Source organism: Triturus cristatus, chromosome 10 (genome assembly GCF_964204655.1).
Source record: "Triturus cristatus chromosome 10, aTriCri1.1, whole genome shotgun sequence".
Lineage (NCBI taxonomy): Eukaryota > Metazoa > Chordata > Amphibia > Caudata > Salamandridae > Triturus > Triturus cristatus.
In genome coordinates, this window is record NC_140593.1 from 1,131,318,878 (window position 1) to 1,131,340,538 (window position 21,661).

The 21,661-nt window shown below is 42.6% G+C and overlaps 1 protein-coding gene across 1 annotated transcript in view; it reads right to left on the reverse strand.

Moving 5' to 3' along the window:
- Positions 1–2,259: 2,259 nt before the first annotated feature.
- PKD1 (polycystin 1, transient receptor potential channel interacting) overlaps positions 2,260–21,661 on the reverse strand; it is a 408,256-nt gene continuing 388,854 nt past the window's right edge. The window contains exons 42-46 of the mRNA XM_085629406.1: positions 18,580–18,754; positions 16,246–16,533; positions 12,144–12,278; positions 9,560–9,874; positions 2,260–5,620 (exon numbers count right to left, since the gene is read on the reverse strand). Coding sequence (XP_085485532.1) covers positions 4,967–5,620; positions 9,560–9,874; positions 12,144–12,278; positions 16,246–16,533; positions 18,580–18,754 — 1,567 coding nt within the window. The 3' untranslated portion in view covers positions 2,260–4,966. The remainder of the gene's footprint in view (positions 5,621–9,559; positions 9,875–12,143; positions 12,279–16,245; positions 16,534–18,579; positions 18,755–21,661) is intronic.

A 21,661-nucleotide genomic window follows, 5' to 3' on the forward strand; every position in this document is an offset into this window, starting at 1 on the left:
CGTTGTAAGCTCCTCTGAAAACAATGGAGTAGCTCCGGGCTTATAATGGCTGGTGTAAGCCCGGAGCTCCAACATTCCAATGCTTCATTGTGGCTGTGAACAAAGGCTTCAGGGTGCCTGAGGGGTATTAATCCCCTTGCGCTCATTGAAGCCTTTGTTTAATTTGTTAGAACATTCTGCCCTCTAGTGGCAGAATGTTCTAATAGCCTTATAGCCCTTCATAGTAGGGCTATACCGGCTATTAAAGTCCCGCTGCCTTGTTAAAGTCCCTCGCCTTCGGCTCGGGCCGTTAACGCTGCAGCGGGCCGTTAACGCTGCAGCGGGCCTTTAATAGCCAGTGTAGCACGCTACAGCGGGCTATGTGGCTATAATAGAAATTGTATCCTCCCCATGAAATATGGATTTGAAACCAATGATTTGTGTGTTATAAAAGTAGCAAAACAAGTAATATGAATTCATCATCTCCCTATCGATATGTTTTTTAAAAAAAACATAGCATAAGTGTGACGTGTACTCCAAGGCACAATATAAAGGATTTCTGTAGCAAATTCCCAAGCAAGGACAACATAAAACCACTTAGTCGGAGGCAAGGGCTAAAACTCCTTTAAGCTCAGCACTGAGTGCAACATTTATTCTTTAGAAACTTTTTTGTTAATTTCTCCACAGTTGGTAAAATAGCTTAGTAGATCGAGCATTCTGCTGCTGACAAGTGTTTATGATCACAAGTTTGAATGTCGCCGGACCCACCTACACACCCACTGCCCAATGTCGATGACGTGATTATCCTTGAGCGGTGTATTATCAATACCTATTAAGACACTGGTTTAAGTCTTGGTTGGTGATGGCCTATAAAAGCTTATACTTATTAACATGGCTTTACTTTGCCTACCTCTCATGCTCTGTGGTACAGGCAAGGGGGTATGCAAATCTGCTTGATGGGCCCTTTAATTTTGCATCAAAATGGGGTAGGGGCTGGGGTATATTTGTGAGGCTGGCAGAGGAAGCACCGTTCATCTGGCTTAGCACCTAAGTTTACAGCTTCATCCGAGCACACCTGATCATGTATATACAAAAATAAAAGCAAGAAGCACCCAGTACATCCTTTAAATAACTTCCTAACATAGTGTTATCTACACGTCTTCGATCAGCCCTGGTATAGTGCTATGAAAATATAGCAAACATAAACCTACAAAAATATACACATTTTATATTCAAGGTACTTACAGACTCTCATGGTGTGAACTGGGAAATGGGTGGGAAATATGAAATATTGGGATTAGAAGTTTCTTCTTTTCATCCCCACCTGGCCTTCCTCCCTCCTCCGATACAGTCACCTCAATAGGCACAGGCCTATGTACTCACTTTTTGCGTAAAAGCCATTTTCCAAAATGGCAGCTTAGACCATATTTTGATTATTTGTGGCACATGCAATGTTTGTTCCAATGTGTGTGTGTGGGGGGGTTGTTAAGTTTTCAATAGGGGACATTATTTTAGACAATTTTATTCCTTGTCAATCAATATCTTCATCCCAAATCAATAACCTTGGATGTTGTCTGTCAATATTTTAACTGGATATCCAAAAAACATCTAATCCTGGGGTGAATCTTTGTAACTATGTAACAGGAAACTTTGCCAAAAAACATAGATTCTCGACCAAATTGTTTCCATTTGTTGACATGTACACCCACACAAATGGGCACTGTAAACCCTCTTTAATGCTCTTCCTGGCGAAGGGGGAAGTGTCACAACCCATAAGTCCCAGCCTTGATTGAGCCATGAACTTCTCCTTTCACCAGAATCAGCGAGACTTCACCATGACCAGCGCTGCATAATTTTGTTTGCGTCTAATTGCCACAAACTATTTTTAATGTGTAAGTATGCTGCTGCTCTAACTTGAATATGTAGCCATTCCCACCGAGGCTTTAATATGTTTCTTCAAACACCAGCTTGGCTAATATTCCCAGGCCCGGGTTTCCTCTTTTCACACCATGAGAGCATAAGATAAAATACTGTCTGATTTTGTTCATTCTTATGATACATTATCATGGTTTAGATGTTTGTGCATGTGCCTTTATCTGAGAGGAAGCAAAGTTTAAAGTGCTGAGCAGTACATGTATAAAAAGTAAACCAGAGCTATAGGTTTGCTACGACAAGACATTCTATGAAGAAGACACAATTTTAAAATAAATTCCCAACACCCACTTTTGCCCGAATACAATAACCACCCACACAAAATAAAAATACAAAAAAACCTGCAGATTTTTTTTTTATGTTGATTTCAAAATTGAAGGGATTTGCAGGCAACTGAAATACTAAGGGTTTGCCCTCAGTGATCACAAGGGGCAGCACTGCTGCTTAAACAAAACAGGATTGGACACTCAAAACTGTACAAGGAATGAAGGCAAATATAAGAGCTCTACTCTCTAGAAAGGACCCACAGTGTCTATAGCAAAAGGACCATCATGACAAAGCTGCCGTTTAATGCGCATGAACATGGCTGTCATCTTAGAAACTGAGGAATTTAATTCAGTGCATGTGGAGCTTCAGCACAAATTGAATATAAATTGAATTTTATCATAAATATTTCTGCTAATCATAAAATTTCAAAAACTGATTTAGCCTCTTGCAGGTTGACCACTTTGTCTGGGACAACATAAAAATGCAAAGATGCTGTTGTAAGTTAACAGTGTTAGATATGATAATGGATGACAAAAAAAGGTGATGAATGAGGTTGTTTGGGTCAGTGCTTCCTAACCAGCGGTGATTGATATGGATAGAATTCCATTCCATTGTTTTTAGTTGGGCTTTGCAAAATTTCAAAGTATTTATAATATATCTTCTGACACGTAACTACTATTGCATCGTTCAGAGGGATGTGGGAATTTACAGATGATAATGTATAGTAATATTTTTAGGGGTTAACAGGAAAAAAAGATTACAACTTAAAACTAACACCACTGTTTTTAAAAACTTTTTTACAAAAGCGCTTTACAATACTTTCAAACTATACAGATTAATATTTGTAGCAAAAGGAAGTTCTCGATTTTTTTAAAACATTTTTTGTTACAGCTTATGGCTATAAGCGTTCTACAAGAGGCGCTCTTATTGCACTGAATTGCACGTACCCTGTTCCAAGATGGCTGCAAGAAGGACTGCCGGCAGTCTTTCTCACGCTAGTCCTTCTTCTATGACCGGTCAGCATTATGGGCCAAAGGAGGACACATTGCTCTGCAGAAGTTGGAACCTTCAACTGCCTACTTGTGGCTGCATTACGTTACACATGATTGTTTTCAGCTTTAAATTGATAAATGTGTTACAGGAACTGCGCTGTTAAAGTTCATTTTTGCAAACTCCTACTGTTTCCCGTACTTGCGGTTCACAGTGCCAGCAAATACTGCGTGAATTACTTATTGGCATTATAGTTTAAATATTTTGTGCTCTACCTTTTAAAATATTTTACATTACATCAAATATAGTGCAGGGAGACAACTATCCCTGTGCTTTTACTTGCTTTCTCTATCACAAAAGCCAACGTTTGAGGACATTTATCAGGGATATTTGGATGAAAAATCAGGGGAATGTAATTTGCCCCCTGAAATTGGAGTGGGTGAAGTTGTGAGCAGGAGAAAAATAAAATAACGTTTCTATTTACCGTAAAAAGTCGAGCCTCCTGTCTAATCCAGAAGAGTTGGAAAGTAAGCTACAGTACACTTCAGGTGAGAAAAGCTATACTAGATACCAACATTAACAAAGCGTCCACCACCTTCCAAGCTGTTTCCATGTTTCCAAGCGCAGGGCCTAGCAACTTTGTGAAAATGTCCTCCAGCTGCTTGTCGATGGTGCTGGTGGGTCTTAGCATGGTGTATGTATGTTTGTATTTATTTGGTGCAATCTTTTGTTTCTCGTTGGCCAAGAAGAATACAAAGTGGAGCATGCACAGGCACACACCTCCATAAGGTGCTTTACATAGCATATCTTGCTTTACAGCCCTAAAACAAGTTTACATTTTTTTAAAATTGAAATACTCAAATCCTGTGATCTCATATGAAACATCCAGTCTCTGCTAAGGCAGCCGCCCTAAGCTTTGCGGTTAAGTGCTTTGGGTCATTCCGATTAACTCAAACAATTGTCGGACACTCCATCTTGTAACACCCCATGGTCCAGGCAGCAGAGGGGTCACTGGTGCACCACTACCCAATTAGGTCTTAACGCCAGCATTAAAACCTTTCTGGGTTATTGAATGTCTTGTGTACCCTTGAGGGGCAATTCTGAGCAACCCCGAATAATTACCTGCCATCAACTTTGCTTCGTTCAATGACTTCTTCAGGAGCACATCCTCTTGCTGTTTACTGCAACACATCCTCTTCCTGTCCACTATGACATACAATCCACATCTCTGTTACTCACTCCCATCTCATCGTAAAAGACAATAGAGTACTATCTTACTCTATTCTTTTTCCCCTATATCTACACATCATATTCCCTTTCCAGCTTCTCTGTGCAACTTTCCGTTCCCTGATGCCACTGACAACAATATGGCTTTGCATGTTCTTTGAAACATGGAAATGCAATCTGTACCGCTGTTTGGAAATAAAAGGAACACGACACTAGAAGGAGCCGCGCCCTACCTTTTTTCAGCTGCCGAGACGGGATCAAAACCTTGTCTGCTAAAAACAGTCACTGGTCCCAAAATTTCAGGTAAAACCCCGAAATGTCATAGGTAGAAATATGGTCCCCCTGAAAATCACTCTCCTCAAAAAAGGGGTTGTTGGGGGAGGCGACTACTGGCCCATCGGCTTACTAGAAGCCAGATTGTGAGCACCCCATGTTGTGCTTCTTGAAAGTGGGAGAATCCCATGTGGTGGTGGAAGGAAGGAGTTGCTTCCTTACCAGCTCACCTTGCAAAAGCAGATGCATTGTAAGCAGTGGTTGCCCCAAACAAGTTTTTACTGCATGCATACATGTCCTATCCCACACTGGGATGCACCTTATTTTTGGTCCGGAAGGATTTCCTTTTCTTAGCTGGTGCACCCTCAGAGTACGTCTTCTGATGGGGCAGCAGGGCAGAAACAGCTTCTGTCCCCATGAAAGTGTGTGCAGGTCTGCCTCGTAAAGTACCTGGGCTCTCTCCTTGGCGCTGGGAGGCACTAACAGCGGGAATGGGGGTTACTCTCAAAGACTGAGGTCTTAGCACTGGAGTGGATCTGCTGGGACTGGTCCTCCCTCTGCGATGCCGTCTTTGCGCCAGGTGGTAGTTGTTTGCCAAGCAGTACCTGGTCAGGAGGTCCTCTGTCATGCGTACGTACTTCTTTTTAGTGATGCGGCTCTGCGCCTCGGCCAGCTGGCATTCCATCTGGTATACATCCTCGGTTGCCTCATTCACCCGGTCGAAGTGTACTAACAAGGTCTCCAATACGGGCACAAGTCGCTGGATGTTGGCGTCAACCTCAGGGTGGTCCGAGACAGTCACCGTGCTCAGGCTGTCTAGCTGACTTGAAGAGAGGGAGGCAGATGATGTGTCCGATGCGGCGCTGAGAGTAGGGCCCAGAAATGACTTGGAGTCGCTGGACGACCGCGAAGGTAATGGCTCCATTCCTTCAAACCTCACTTTATGGCGAAACTAGAAAAAAGAAGTCAAGATTTTAATTGGAGATCAGTAGACCAAAATACATTAACAGAGTTGCTAGTTATGATATTTTGCCCCAACCATGCATGAGATAAGAAGGCTTTTGAGTTTCTTGTGAACCTGTGATGCTAGAAAACAAGACATTTTGGCTTCCTGTGTGTCTGTGCTCTGCAGGGATAAAAGGTCCTCTACCTTGTGAAGTTACTCCTCTGTGAGAATTAGATGATCTTCTTCCCCTTGTATGTCTACCTGGTAATAATGTGGAATTCTAAGAACCTATATATGTGCTTTGTAAGAATAAGAAGCTTGAAAGACTCCAAGATCCTGGTGCAAATAATGCTTGAATGACTAATACATTTTGAAACAGGATGTTGTGGTTTAAACAGGTACAGGTTACTCACTGTAGTGAATGTAATACATACAGTACTCGGCACCTTCTACTCTACACAGCCTACAGAGCTGCAGTCCTTTCCTATCCATCTGAATTAAAAAACAAGGAAGGGAGGGAAGGAGAAGGAGAGAGAGAGAGAGAGAAAGAGGTAGGTAGGTAGAGAGAGAGAGGGAGGGAGGAGAGATGAGAGAGAGCGAGAGAGATAGCTGTGTAGGAGGCAGCAGGCATGTCAGGGGGCTGGGTCCACAGACTTAAGTGTGGTCCCCACAGGACCTGTTTCAAACTTTAAAAAAATATGTTCTGCAGGGAAAGACAAGACATGACAGGTCTGCAGTACAACATATAAATAAATCTTGAAGCACAAGTGTGGGGCCCAGGGAATAATGACCCCTTCTCCACCTCCCTTCTGTCAGTCCTAATTTGAGGGTGGTTTATAAGGAGGCAGCACGACTGTAGGAGAGGAGTATATTAATCACAAAAGCTGGCGTCTTGCACTTACTCCAATGTCCCCATTCTCTCCTCTTGCATATTAATGAAAATAATGCAAAAGCTTTCTGATCAGCTTGCTGGGAGTCATCATGAAGACGACACAAACAACCTACTTGCTCTTATTAAAGGCTTGAAAGCAAGCAATTGAACACTTTGTCCAATAACATTATTTATATCAGTGTATATCTGGCTGCCTTGCAAATAATGCTCCACATTATGTGCATGTAAGACTTTAAAAGGCTGAAGAAGCTTGACAGAATAACATTCTGCATGACACAACAGCACCTAAATGGCTGTGGATACATTCAAGGCCTGCTATCCAAGGGCACGGTAAAACTAGAGAGCCCCCCCAACATCAAGATAATGGATGATTCTTTCTACATCAGTCAAAGGATTGATAGAAAGTAGGGGGAAATTTCGTGTTTTAAATCACAAGCCATATTCTTCAAAGGCTTACTAGCTAGTCCAAAGAGATCTAAAACCCAGGAGGCTTGCACACTGGTGGAAACACGTGAAACAGCCCATTAAAATGCTGCTCACTAGAGCCTTCTGTAGGGACATCATTCAACTCTGATTTGCTGAAATCACATATTCATGCCAAAATCACTTTGCAAAAGGGATAGAAGCCATGGTTGATTAGTCCCAGCAACCTAATGACCTGGTTAAAATCTTTCAGCAGCACCCAGGCAACTCAGCCACTTAATCTGCTTTTAAGTATCATTCTTTCTGGCCTTCCTGCCTATGTATTCAGAATAATTTGCACATCAATTGAGCAATCATGTACAGAAAACAGTAAACTGGACTTGGCACATCCTTAACATCAATTCTGGCCAACCATTGCAGCAACTTCCATTCCACAGAAACCGGAACATTCAGGATAAACTAGTACAAACCATTTCATGCCAAGGTAAGTCCTGCCACTCTACTAGATATGCCCAGTGCAGAAGACCACAATAACGCCCTAATTCGGGAACAACGAAGCATATTCGATATTCATCTTGATAATTTCTGGGTCTGCCCCCTCTGTTACTTTAAATTCTGGCAGCTTGACATACCTAAAATGAACATCTTTATTAGAACTCCTAATTCCCTGGGATTTGTGCAGATGTCACAATTTGCTGGAACAATCAAATGAGAGACTAAGGGGCATATTTAGAAGCCCTCAGTGCCACTGGGGCATTACATTTTTTGACGCTCTGCTGGGGCAGCGCCATTTTCCATATTTACAAGGTGGCTGTAAGCCACTTTGCGTGGCTTAACGCCACCGTGTAAATATGCCCCTTTCCGCTGCAGTCCTCTGTGGCAAAGGGGCGTGCAATGGGTGTTGCTGTTGGCGTTCCACCGCAACACCCATTGCTTTTTGATGCTGCCCCATATTTACATGGCTGAGGCAGCTCCAAAAACGAATGTCATGGAATAGCAGGCGCTAGAATGGCGCAACAAGGAGAAATTCTTAATTAAATCTCCATTATGAGAAACCTTCCTGCAAATAAGCAATCAACCCTGCAGCGCAGGCACCCTTAAACCATGGTGCCAGGGGGCCTGCGCTGGCGCTAGGCAGCTTTATTTGCGCCAGTGTTAGGTGAATACGGCGCATCCCTGTGTTTTGACAATGTCGAAGCGCAGCGCTTCCAAATTTGCCGCAGCTCCGCGCTCCGATATTTTCTTGTGAAGATGCACTTAAGTGTGGCATGTGCAGGGGCCACTATTGCAACAAACACACACACACCATTTGTAAACACATGAACTATCCCACTCGCATTGTGATATTAATGAGCATATACTCATGTGGTGTAATAGTGTATGGGGGAGCCAAATAAGATGTTAGGCTAAGGATAAATCAACACCACGCAACAAATAGGATGCACAAGCAAAACACACTACGACTACAACATTTTGACAGAGTGAAACATGCTACTCATGCTACTCAACAGCAAACTCTCGAAACGATCACCCTCAGCTATAATGGCAGGGAAGCAGACAGACTGTCATCTTCACAAACAGAACTGGATTTCAAGCTAAACAGTCATGCTCAAGGCTTGAATGAGAAGATTGACTGTTTTACAATGGTACATCTTTGATGCTCGACTTTCACGGTCATGCATTGTTATCCACATGCAGCAGATTACAGTGCTGGAATATAGATGTATGGCCATAATACCATTCTTTTCAATTGTGATATTTACATTTATAAAGAAATGAGACGTGCAGTTAGAATGGATTTATTATAATTATATCTATTATTATTACTATTATTAGTGTGGTGCTTTGGAGTTCTTTTCTTATCACTGCTTCTTTGAATGGTATATATTTCTTACACAACTGCGCCTCGTTTAGCATTTGAGCTTTTCTCAATATTTGCAGGACAAACACATCAGATCTCCAAATTATCACTAGGTTAATTTTACTCAAACGGTGATCTAAGCATCTGCCTTTTTAAGGCCTACTCTTATTTTTGGGTCTCCCAAAAGCATTGCTGACCCAGTTATGGTTCTTTCAGTTGTGTCATTTTAATGCCTTTACTGCGCCTAGATGTAATACTCGCGGGGAACTTCACTGCAGTATCAAGTCATACCCGGTGTAATATCACCTAGTCATATTTATGGCCAACCCGAATAAGGAACAGAGTGCAATCTAAGGTGGACTAGGATAATTTACTGAACATAAGCCAGCGGAGATGCAATTAACATTAAACTGCTGGGGAGACACAAAACGCCTTGGGAAGTTAGGCAAAAGGAAATATATCAGTTTATCAAGGATCAGGCAATTTGTTTACTTAGGAAACCTATTATTGGCACACTGGTCTCTTAATTGTACTGTTGACAACTGCAACGCTAGGCCGCTTCCTTCCTTCTCTTTTCCTTGGGACAAATACAGTGAATGAAATTTAATAGCGAAGTGGGAGTTGTTTTTAACTGTAGCATATTCATGATCACTGAATGTTTTTTTATTTTTTGCTTTTCGATTGTACCATTCTAGTTGCATTTGCTTATTCCACTTCCCAGGCCCATCGCGTCAGCCTGTATAACGTGCACAAGATGGGCGACACTTACTTCTTTAACTTTGCTCATGCCCATCCACATCCGCAGGCGCCGGAGAAAGAGCTGCACCATCTCGTAGTCCTGGGGATCGTAGGCAGGCCGGTACATGCTGTGCCGTACCTGGCTGAAGTTGTGCAGCAGTGTAGCCACAAACAGTCGCAGCAGGATCCACGACTGCAGCACGACATAGCTCAGACAATATACGTGGTATACGCTTGGATGGAAAGGAAGGTCCAATTGCAGGTTCACGCTGCCACGAATCACATCGAACATCGTGAGGAGGCTGGCGCCAAAGCTGTGGAAGGGTTTGGAGTCTGAAGAGAAGAGCTGCCAGAGAGAGATGATGTCAGCAGTATGCAAAGCAATAACGCAATAGTCAACATTGTGGGAAGAGAGGACAAGAGTAGCGTCACGTAAAACAGAAAGCAACGATATGTAAAGCAGTTTAAATCATTTGTGGGTTTAAAGCAAACATGGATCAGTGGGTGAAGACTGAAAACAAAAGTGACCTCATAAAGCCAAAATAGTAGCCACAAGAATGCCTACAAATGGTGGGTTTAATATCCTATTTCACACTTTCTGCTAGTTGATGCTTTCATGCATTTACCATCTTTTTATCAAATACGGCTTTCTTATCCTAACTATCCATTTTAACCTATTAAGTCTCAGATTGTAATCATTTGTTCAAGGATAAATGGGCCACTTTACCAAAGAGGTTCAGGAACCTTGGTTTCACACCAGTAACCACAATCAAGAGCGCCATGCACAGACCGGGGCCATTTAACAGCACTGCCAGAAAACAGACTGCAGTTTCTTACGCACTCTTTGACAAACATAGAAGGATGCACAGCACAAAAACAGTTTCACTGGCAGCCACATGTTTGTGATCCTCTATTGGATCCTGGGGGCCCTCAAGTTCTGAGGTGCATGGTACCTCAACACAGATATAGACATCACAGCCATTGAGGCCATTGAGGCACTGCCAGTGTTTGTTTAGGAGCATCCAGGCTTGTATTTGGATGGAGTTCAAAGACTTGCTTCCCATGTGAACGAGCAGTTGGTGTCTATAGCCGACTGTCGGAGAACCCACTAATGCTGTACCATCTCCTGGGTAATGCACATTTAGTATATCCACTTAGGGAACTCTTTACTAATAGGCAGCATACATATGGGTAAAAGTATTCACTCATTTACCTGAACCCACATCTACATAGAAAGGTGAGAGGCCCTGCATTCAAATATGTAACTAGTGCTTGAATTGGTGTGTATTCAGTATTAAAAAGAGGCCTTAAAATGCCTCACCCTCTTCCGTAACATCACCCATCCTGGACTGTACTCAAACTATGTGCACCCTCACTCACTTTATGATCCTTCCTGTCTCTGCATCCACTTGGTGCCCCTTCCCCAGCTCTTTTTACCTCCCCCATTTTGTAAGCCTCACTCAAAAGAGCTCCATACTCACTCGGTTCTCGCCTCTTTGGTGCCTAGACTTCTTCTCAAATTTTGTCCTTGAATTATAAACCCTCAACTACTTTCCACCCTGAGTCTGTAACCCCATTAACCAATTTAAACCCTCACATGCTGCTTGAACATGTAAACCGGTAATAAGGGTCCTGTACATTGCAATGCTCATTCATCTAAACTCAGTTGAAACCATTGCAATTTTGTGCCTAAAAAAGAAGCTAAAATGTGACTGCGCCCTCTCGATGATGGCCACTTGAGGTATTCACTCTCACCCCATCCCCCTTATCCTTCTGCGCTTCAAAATGATAGGGACCAGCATGTATCTGTCACAGAACCCAAGCGCATTGAGGGCCCATACCATCATTCAGAATCATGTTTAGTATATAGCATTAATGAGTTAACAGTGAGTGATGGGGATGTTTTTCACTGAGGGGTTCTAAGTGACAACAAATAGATGGGTGCCGAGCAGGAGTTGTCTATGAGGTCCCAAGTTGTCCATGAGGTCCAGGCATAACACAATAATACTGGTTAGCTTTGATTTCCGGCTTTACCTCAATTGAGGCTCTTGTTCCCTCTCTGTCCTGAAAATGAAGGTGGTTTTACAAAATTATTTCTCCTTCCTCCCTCTGAAATGTTGTTTTAAGGCTCTTGTCCAAATTGGGGTGTTTCGTTTACTTGCTAAGTTCTCTCCTTGCATTGGGATACTGTTTGCCCTCTTGCACATTTTCACACTCTTGATTTCTTGGGGCTGGATGGCTGGAAGTGAATGCCTGAATGAATGGATATCATTTTATAACTACAACATGGCCGCTCTAGTCTCACACAGAGGACTAGTAAGAACTGTCAAAGGATAAGCATTTCTCAGCAACTCAAAGCAGTCCTATGTAGGGTTATGAGACGTTAACAAAATTTTGTAAACTTCAAGCTGTTTGCTACATGCTAGTTCTTTCCTCTCTGCCCCCTCCGCCTCCCCCAATACCCACCACATTTTCGCAGTTAGTGGCTGGCAAGGACGTGGAAACTCTTGCGTCTTGTTCTAAGGTGGTGTGGCATATCGCCTTGTAGCTGGTATATAGGTGAGTGGGCTGTACTTTCTTTCGGACACATTTTACAATACAGGGAATATACGTACCAAAAAGCCCAGTTGGGCATATGCCAAGGCAAGAATCAGGAAGGCCACCCAGGCACAGAACAACTCTCTGGACGATTTGCGCAGCGTTTTACCAAATATTGACCACTGTCTGATGAACCGTAGCTGATGAGCGGCCTGAAAATAAAAGGTAGGTGTATATTATTGGTACAAAAATTAAAGATTAACATGGTAAATCAGTTATGTACTAATTATTGCCCCACATAGTTTGTCATTAGTTAACGCTTTCATTCAATCATGTCCCAAGCAGTCTTGTAGGAAATACACCTTTTCTTCATGGTCACTCCGGATTGTTTTGCCCTAGTCTGGATATACTTTGCTGGCTTTAGAACTCTGTGCACTTTACCCGTGCTAACCAGGAGTCAAGTGCCTGTGCTGGTGCTTTAAACATGGTCTATACTCACATAAGATATCGGGATGTTCTCTATTGTGTCAGAAAATTGACCTTAATGTAGATGCGTGGTGAAGGGGTAGGGCATTAGTCTTTTAAAGACGAGAACCCTCACTCACTCAAAGGTGACATGCTTCATCATTGGGTTCCCTCTTGCACACTGCAACTGCAAGGTTTGCAGTGTGGGCTACAACTCTTCCCGAAAGAAGGAGCGTGAGGTGTTTTGTTTGTGGGTCCTCCAATGGAAGTAGGGAGTGAGGGACAGAGTGCAAATAAAGGGAAAACGTGTATTAAAACGAACTCACAGAAAATCAAAATTATTTTTTATGGGTGTCGCCGGTGGTAAGGACTAAAAAGCTAAGTGAATAGGGATATGGATGGTCACATTGGCTTAGTCCTAATTAACACATTTAACGTGCCTGTAAGTCCGCAGTATATGGTGTAGAAAATGCACGCAGGACCTAGAAGTTAAACGCCACTTGTGGACTGCAGCAGCTATTATCCAATACAGAGAGTGGGCCTACAAAACATGGCTTCAGCTCTATCATTGTAGCCTGACTGCTGCAGCGTACAACCTGCAGTGGGATCTTTCATTATAACCCTTTTGACAGACAAAGACCTCTCTTTTAAATATTGATGTCACCTCTATGTAGGTCTTGTAGCCCACAAGGTAGAGGTCATAGCATTTAAAAGTGGTACATGTAGAAAATGTATGACCCCAAAAGCTATTTTCACTGTGGCAGGTTTTGCTGTCCTATACAAAAAAGCATAGTACGGATTAAAATATTAATTCTGTAACTCAGGTTTGGGACCAGCTAGAAACATTATTTAACCACTCTTTTTAATATTTATTAAAAGCACAATTCAATGGTGCTGTTGAATTAATAAACATTTGTGAGAAGTAACTTTTAGAAATATTTCTTTCCCCTGTCTCAAGCTCCTGTAGGCCGAATTTACATTAGCTCTCCAGCAGCTGTCAATCACATGCTTAACTGTAAAGAGGTGTGACATTATTTCAGGATCTATACAATTGACCACTTTGATTGACCTGTTTGGCTCTGTATGGTTGGCATCTTTGAGCTCAGCTGGACAGTCAAGGTATGGGCTGCCCTACTTGTTAACACCACAGAGTCGAATCCCGCATTGAAAGAGCAGCCTGAGGCATATGTAAAACATTTGCACCCCTGAAAGGCATCAAACACAGTTCTTGTGTATCACTTGTCTGGTTGCTGAAGACCCTGCTTTGTTTTGCTAGACCTCTGTCTAATTTTTTGTTGTGGGTCCAGGACCAGGTTCAAACTGGATTTTAGTGTTAGATGTGGGAGGACATAAGTAACTTTCATTGTACACTCTGCTACATACCCATTGCAGTAGGGCAAACAGAAACTACTTAAAAAGTAGGTAGGCTAGGGTGTGGAAACTTTTACAGCATCGATTAGGGACTGCCTACAAGTCACCCACTAGCTATTGCCTATTATAAATATGTATGCCCCAAGGTGGCCTCCTCAGAACACTTTCCGGACAAGTGGAAGATGAGAAGAGGACTGGACCTTATATCTGTGACCTGAGAGAAGCCCTGAAGGACTGGACCTACTACTTCTTGTACCCAGGACAAAGAACTCCACTCCAAAGGTCAGTGGGCTGACTCGTATGGCTACAGGGAAATACAACAAGCTGCAAGAGGCCCTTTCTCTGACGTGCCCAACTGACCAGTGGCACCTGGACTGGCCTTTGCTGTTGGCCTCTACTCTGACATCCTGAGAGTCTCTAAATAATTTGCCCTGAGTTCCAGGAAGTGTACCCCTGTTGTTGTTTGGGCACAAGCAAAAAAGTTTGGAAACTTCTAAAAACCTTTTTATCCAGAGTGACCTGGCGGGAAAAGTATCCGACTGTCTTTTCCACAGTGTTGGATCGAATTTTAGTTTCATTCCATATGGTGATTTTCACACCTCTGAAAAAACACACAATACTGTGCAAGACATCTCATAACCTGCAGAGCAACAGTAGGACCAACCTCTTTTAGTTCCATGGCAGTAGCTACAGTTTTAACGACGTCCCACGTGGATACGATTTTTCTTACAAAAATGATAACATCCCTTTCTTAAGTGAGACTTAGAAACATTTTTGAACTTTTCGACTACCAGAGTTAAACTAGAACAAATCCACTTCATGTACTTGACCCGTGCTCCATTGTAGTCAGCCTCAAATCACGCTTAGGTCCCGGTCTACCATGACCGTTGAATACCACTAGTGCTTTGAGCTTTGTCTTTTCTGCACTATTTTCACCTACAAGGTAAAAAATTGATATCAACTGGCCCCTTACTGGAGTTTTGTCATTTTAGTGTAATCTTATTAAATGTAACTTTTTCTAATTCAGGCTGGAATTATTTTTGGTTGGAGTTTTGATTTTTTTGTTACTGTTTTGGTAGTGCATAAATACCTTACTAATTGCCCTAAGTTAAACCTCATTGCTCTGTGTCACAAGTACCGGGGGGTGGAGCTCAGGATAATTTAGTGACTTTGAAGGTTCACCCTTAGAAGAAGTGTTATTACTCCTTGAGGTGGGCAGTCACCCACCCCAAAAAAGAATCCACATAAGTACAAGTCATATTGCTCTCACTCAGGAAGTTTCCTATTTCTTCTCTGTGAATGCCTATGATATTGAAAATGAAATTCCAGCACCAAAGATGGATGATCATTCCACTCACTCAGGGAGTGCGCCATTTATAGTGCCTGTTTCCTGTTCCAGCTCATTATCTGGTCTCAATTCTAAGACCATCATCAACGATGGCAGACCACATACTCAATTATATTGAGTGCCATGTCCCTCCAAGAGACCTGGCCTCCAGGGATTGTCCCTGAAAGTCCAGTTTAAAGCAGACTGTAACATTTCAAAGGCCAAAGGTCTTCATTTCCTCTTGATTGTTTCAGTTTTTGAGATTTTTCTTTACTCAAAATCAAAACAGCCACATTCTGTGGAGTCATGGTTATCAAGAGCTGCAAGCATTTTACAATCCATCTTCACATAATGCATCCACATAATGAATAATCCTAATTTTATCTCCCAGTGAAGCTTAAAAGTCTGAGGTTTGTTCCTATATTTCTTCATAGAAGAAGAATATATGGTTCACGGCCTGTCTTAATTTTCCACAGAAGGATGAAAGATAACCCTTGTTCCTCATTTGACACCTGAACTTCGAGTTATATCGCATATAGAAGAATTTAAGGGCTGAGACCCTCTTCGAGTTCCATCTTCTGCACAAGGGTGATTATTAGAGGTTTTCTCTGTCCTTTAATTGCAGTTGAAGGAAAAAAGGGTGATATCAAGCTCTTTATTTTATCTGCCAATAAAGGTTAAATGGTAGGGAAAGGCCTGATATTATCTACTAGAAAAGGCTACGGTGTGCTCCTCAGTTTCTCCTTCTAAGAAGCATGATTGGCAGACAATTAGTTAATTTCACAAATGGGAACCAAAACTGGATGGCCCTGACAGGATCAAAACACACCACTATTCTATTAAGGAGGTCCCATAGGTTAGTCTTGTGTGATATTTTTCGAGTTCTAGAATTTTTTTGTTAATTCAAGACTCCTGCAACCCCACCGCCTATACAGGTCTATAGAAGCTACCACTCAAATTAAGTTTATATTGGTGCAACCAGTGTATAAAACCCTTCTTTTTTCCTGATTAATTACCTGTAATGTGAGGATGAAGAGCAGAGAAGCAGCGAGGCAGTTGAAGACAGTGCTGAGGATGGCGATCTGATAGAAGTTTGTGAACTGTCTGCGGTCCTGGAGATACCTAGCCCACTGTTGGTCAGCTAGGCTCGCACGGCTCATGTGTACGATCACTGTACAGGTGGTTAGAATAATCAGCAGCCACTGGACATAATTCCAGAAGACTTTGAAATAGCCACTGCCTTCTTTTTTCACAGCCAGGGACTCCGATATCACAAAATAGACCACAAACGCCATCAGGAAAACCTAAGATGATTAAAAAAACAGAATTTCAGAAGAAGCACGTTCTTATGAGACCATGTGCCTTAGATTTGGGTGGTGTGTTTCAGAATGATGGGGTTGTTAAGGACAGCTATTCTTTCTCATCAGAGTTATGATGACCAAATTACTTAACTTGGATGACAAAAGGTTGACAATTAATGGAGTGAAACTATTCGAGATGAAAGGTAGGTGAAGTGGGCCATAATAATCAATGGGCGGAGAATGAGAAGTGGTGGCAACCCAGGGCCTTGGAGGCATGGGCAGAGAAAACTGCAAAGAGGAAGGAGGAAGGGATCAGGGCGGGACTGATGAGGAGTCAGGAGGGAAATGAAGAGCAGACCTTACAAGGGGCCTTCACAGACAGTGCAGGGGTAATCTGTCAAATGTTAATGGGCAATTGTGGGGGAGAAACAGAGAGTGTGGTCCTACTGGCTCTCTGGGGAGTGCAGCTACAATTTAGAGAGTAACCCCTTTTATAAAGGCAGAGGGGATACGGTTCAACCAAACCAATACAAACGTTTTTCTCCTGGACTTATTGTTAAAATCCAAACTTTCGCTATGTGAATGTTTAATTATCAACACTAGAACAACAGATATAAATTTGATGACAAAATAATTTTTAAATAAAATATACATAAAATACTAGTGATATTTGTTAATATAGTTTATCATCCATTGGACTAGATACATCATCAAATACATTTGGTCCAAAAATAACATAGAAAACCACTGTATGCAATCAAAATACTATTTTTTTTGTTGTGTCGATGGAGCATTTTGGTGGCGTCTTGACCTTTATCCCACATTCTTCAGGACCAATAACTGAATTAAAACCATTGATATTCTCCAAGATTTTTTATCATGCATATTGAAGGTGCCTTGCTTTTATTTTCCTTTACTCATAATTGTACGAACAGTCTGTTTCTTTCCCAATGAGATAAGAAACTAATATTTAAGACTTTGCAGCTCAAATTTCACATGGGTAAACTGTTGACGATGCTAGACCCTGATTTTAACAAGAAGCACAGGACACAGTATTGGCAACCTGCAAGACCTGTGTTGATTTGTAAACTAGTAGATACAACGGACTATGTGAACCGCGAGGAACAGAAAAGTAATTGAAAATGCTGCTTTAAGGAGCAATTTAGTGATGGCTAAGATCTGCATTATCATAGCAGCGATCCTGCAAAGGGCAGGAAAGGAACAGTTTAGTTTATCCACGTGAAATTTGAGCTGCGTTGAAACCAGCAAGACCAAATCTTTAACGTGATCCAAGGTTACTTTGAAGTAATTGTTAACTTCAAATGTAAATGTTTAGTAGTTTTAGTAGGCACAAGTTGCCTCCAGTGGACTATGTTTGAACGCTTCAGCAGCACATACAGTGCACTTTTCATGTGTACATCAGGGAAGCAGGAAACATGGCCTGCAGCAATAGGCCATCTTTTTTTTGGGGGTGGGGGGTTTGTTTTATTGATATATGCTTACAACAATGCTGATAACACACTACATCTGTAAATCTCCTGGTATACATTGTACAAGGTAGCTCATCGGATGAAACAGGGTGCAGGTGCGCTTCGCCCTCCCAATGGGCCATCTTTGAAGTTATCTGAATTGTACAAACAGTGCATGGCAGCACGGCCACTTTTAGGAATATTTGAAAGGAGCAAATGCATTGAAGAGTGGCTGAAAGCCGTGAGCCATATGTTGTATAAATGTGCATGATGCATGGACTCTAGTCAGTGCTCTGTGTATACTAAACAGAGTTTGCAATGGAAGGAGCTGCTTTATGTATTTGAATTAGACACCATAGACTGCTGTGCACTTTGTGTGCCATTCACAAATATTAAACACAATCAAAAGCTACGGGCTCACTGAGACGAGACGAGTAGTACACAGTGTGTAGTCCTGGACCAGAATTTATGGGTACCTCACATGTGAATTAAACAGGGTCTTCAGATATAGAATGTTTGTTGTGATCATTCATAGTTTACTGTTTTACATACAGGAAGTGGCAGGTTCTGCCATACTTACCATCATGATAAGCAGCAGGTGCACTTCACCGCTCAGCCTCAGGAGCGGGAAGGACTGGATATCCACAGACGGAAGAACCTGTCCGGTGAAGGGAAACTCTACTAACAGAGTGACCACTGTGTGGAGAACAACAGCAGGGTTGTACTGGGACAGCTCTACGAAGACAGCCATGGTCCTGATGTGAGAGAAGAGACAAGAGGGTGTGGTAAGCGTAGGACACATGCATAGGGAAGTGGGCTGGATAAGCATATGTATACAATGCTGTCATTTCTATGCTGGACTGCCACACAAAGATATTACCAAAGTAACCGCACCAGCTATGGAACTATTATTTCATTTACAATATTTCCTTGCACTGAAGAGCACAGTATGAGATTCAGAGGAGACATCTCACACAAGACACCAGTCCCTTGCTCAATAAGAGAAACTGTCATCATTCACAGACCTCACTGGTAGGCGATAACAACAACGCTCCAATGAGACATCTCTCTGGCCTATCCACACAGTGTTCACATGAAACAACAATATACAATTATCACTATCCTATTTTTAGATTTAACTATTTCATGCACAGTATTGACAGGGTAGTAGTAGCATTATGTTTGGGGTGCAAACCTTCCTGCAGTTTTTCAGAAATATTTTCTCAGATGTATCTTATTTTATTGCATACTCAGAGAAGATATATTAGCCTTGCTCTACAGGGTAGTGCTTTTCATATTTGATTATACTGCAGCTATCTACGTCTGAAGGATGCCCCAGAATATTCTCTCAAAAAACTCCAGGGTATGAACAGAAGGTCAAAGCCCCCAATCTCAGTACCACTCCTACTCAGTGTTTTATCATGATACCAAACGTTACATATTACTCTGTACATATACTAACCGCACAATATCGACTGTCAACATGTTAGCAGGTTAAGCAGATGTGGATGTAAAGTACTCATCTGTACTTCACTATGCATGTTTACTGTGACAATCTGTTGGCAATCGATACTGTGTAGTCAATATATGTGCAGGTTAAATATTTTGATTTAGAAATTGTCATTTACAACCCTTTACTCATGCTTTGAATATCAAGGTAAATAGCCTATAATACTGATGCCGCAGGTATTACAACAAAAGTTAAACGTTTGTTAGGCAGTAGGTGAAAGACTATACCAGTACTATGTATCAGCAGTAGAACACGGGTGTCCATATGTAGAAGATTTTATTGGATAGGTTGTCATTGGTGTAGGAAGGTGGCTCTCTATATAGTGTACCAACATGAGGTGCACTGTGCAGAGAGTCCACGTAACCCTTATTGGCGTACAGAGGCTTGCGCCAGCAATTCCAAGGTGCTCTATTTGTGGTAGTGTGGTCGAGCAGCGTTAGCCTCATCAGAGGGGAGTGTTAAGCATCTATTGCACACACAGCATCAATAAATGAGACACACTCAATAAGGAAATCTATCACCAAGTTAGAAAAATAACATAGATTTTTATATTTATTTAAACACCAAAGATCTACGAGATTAGGTAAGTACGTATCAAGCTAGCGATTTTCAGACACTTAGAAAATACAGCTGACAGATTTGAGGCATGATCCACGAATGTGTTAATATTATCCTACGGGAGAAACATACACTGCATAGGGGTACTTGTAATCAAGTTACAGGGTAGTTCTTCTGGACAAAAGACAAGTAGGGGCCAAGGTCCTTAGAACCACCATTAGGTTTGGGTTATGTGCCCTGGTGTGTCCAGGTTCATAACTGCTGGCCGCAAGGGTAGCCTTGAATGCTATTGCTGAAGTCTATGGTGAAACCTTTAAGCAGAAAAATGCTGAAAGTAGGTACTTGGGGGAAAAAGTCAGTTGGAACCCAAAGGAGGACTCGGTTCTTGATGGTCTCTGGGGCCCTATTGGTAGGTTCGGAATGGGGATGTGGGGCACAGGGACAGAGGTATTTTGTCTGGCGGGACGCTTGAATTGGAGGTTCTCACTTTTGGGGTTGAACTGGATATAGGGACAAAACAGGAATGCGGGGCCTCACTCAGTGCTGGCCTCTTTGAGGCTGAAGTACCTCATCGGTTGGTCGGTCTTGGGGGTGTTGGTGTCCGGGTTGGACACTTAACAAGCCTTGGCTGCTAGGGGTCCGATACCCCAGTTATTGGTCCAGGACGGCTCCTGGGAGTGCTGGCATCTCCAAACTTAGTTAGGAGATGGATCTGACCTTCTGAAGCATGATGACCTCCTCCTGGGCAGCTGCTGCATCAGTGGACCTGTTGGTCAACAGATTGGTGAACCAGACATTGCGCTTGGTACCTATAGGCTGTAGGAAAGTGGCTCATCCACTTCAAGGGAGATGCACACGTGTTGGCGAAGTGCTGACAGCTGTCTGAGGCTTTTGGAGCCATGCACAGCTGCAGGATGAATTGGGTCTTTGCAATTGTTGAGACAATAGCAGGCAGGCAGGGTTTGGGACCAAGTCCACAGCTAGTCCACAGTTCTTGCAATCTTCGGCTCTTATTTGTCCTTCTTCTTTGGTCTGTTGAATCTCCATTCTGGTGTCAGGGGGCCACCTAAACACTGAATTTAGGAGCGTTAAGGGGAGTGTCCAAAGGGCTACTTACCCTTGGGGTCACTACTCCCCCTACATGACCCCTTCCTGCGGAGCGTGGGCATAACCCTGTCCCAGAGTTCCTAATTCCACCAAAAACAAGATGGTGGAATCCTTCTTTCATGGGACACATCAGGCAGCCCACCTTAGGGGTGAGACTAGCCTGGTGGTGCAGCACACCTACTGCATAGCTAATTTCCCACCTGTCACAGCACCAAATAAGCCTCAGGGCAGGTGGTGGCATGTCCCAGGTCTGGGGGAAGCTACCGTTACATATGAAAGGCCTCAGGGGCTTTAAAGCCCCTGGCCTTGAAATGCTAAATCACTAGTTTGCTGCTGAAAGAGGTGTCAACACCTTCTTCCAGAGCAGGCATTTATTCTGGCCTCAGAGAGTCTGGGTTCTCACCTGCAGGGGGTCTTAAACTTGTCTGTGGTGGCATGCTGGATGATATCCATCAGCCAGCACACTAGACAGTGGTAGGTTTTTCAG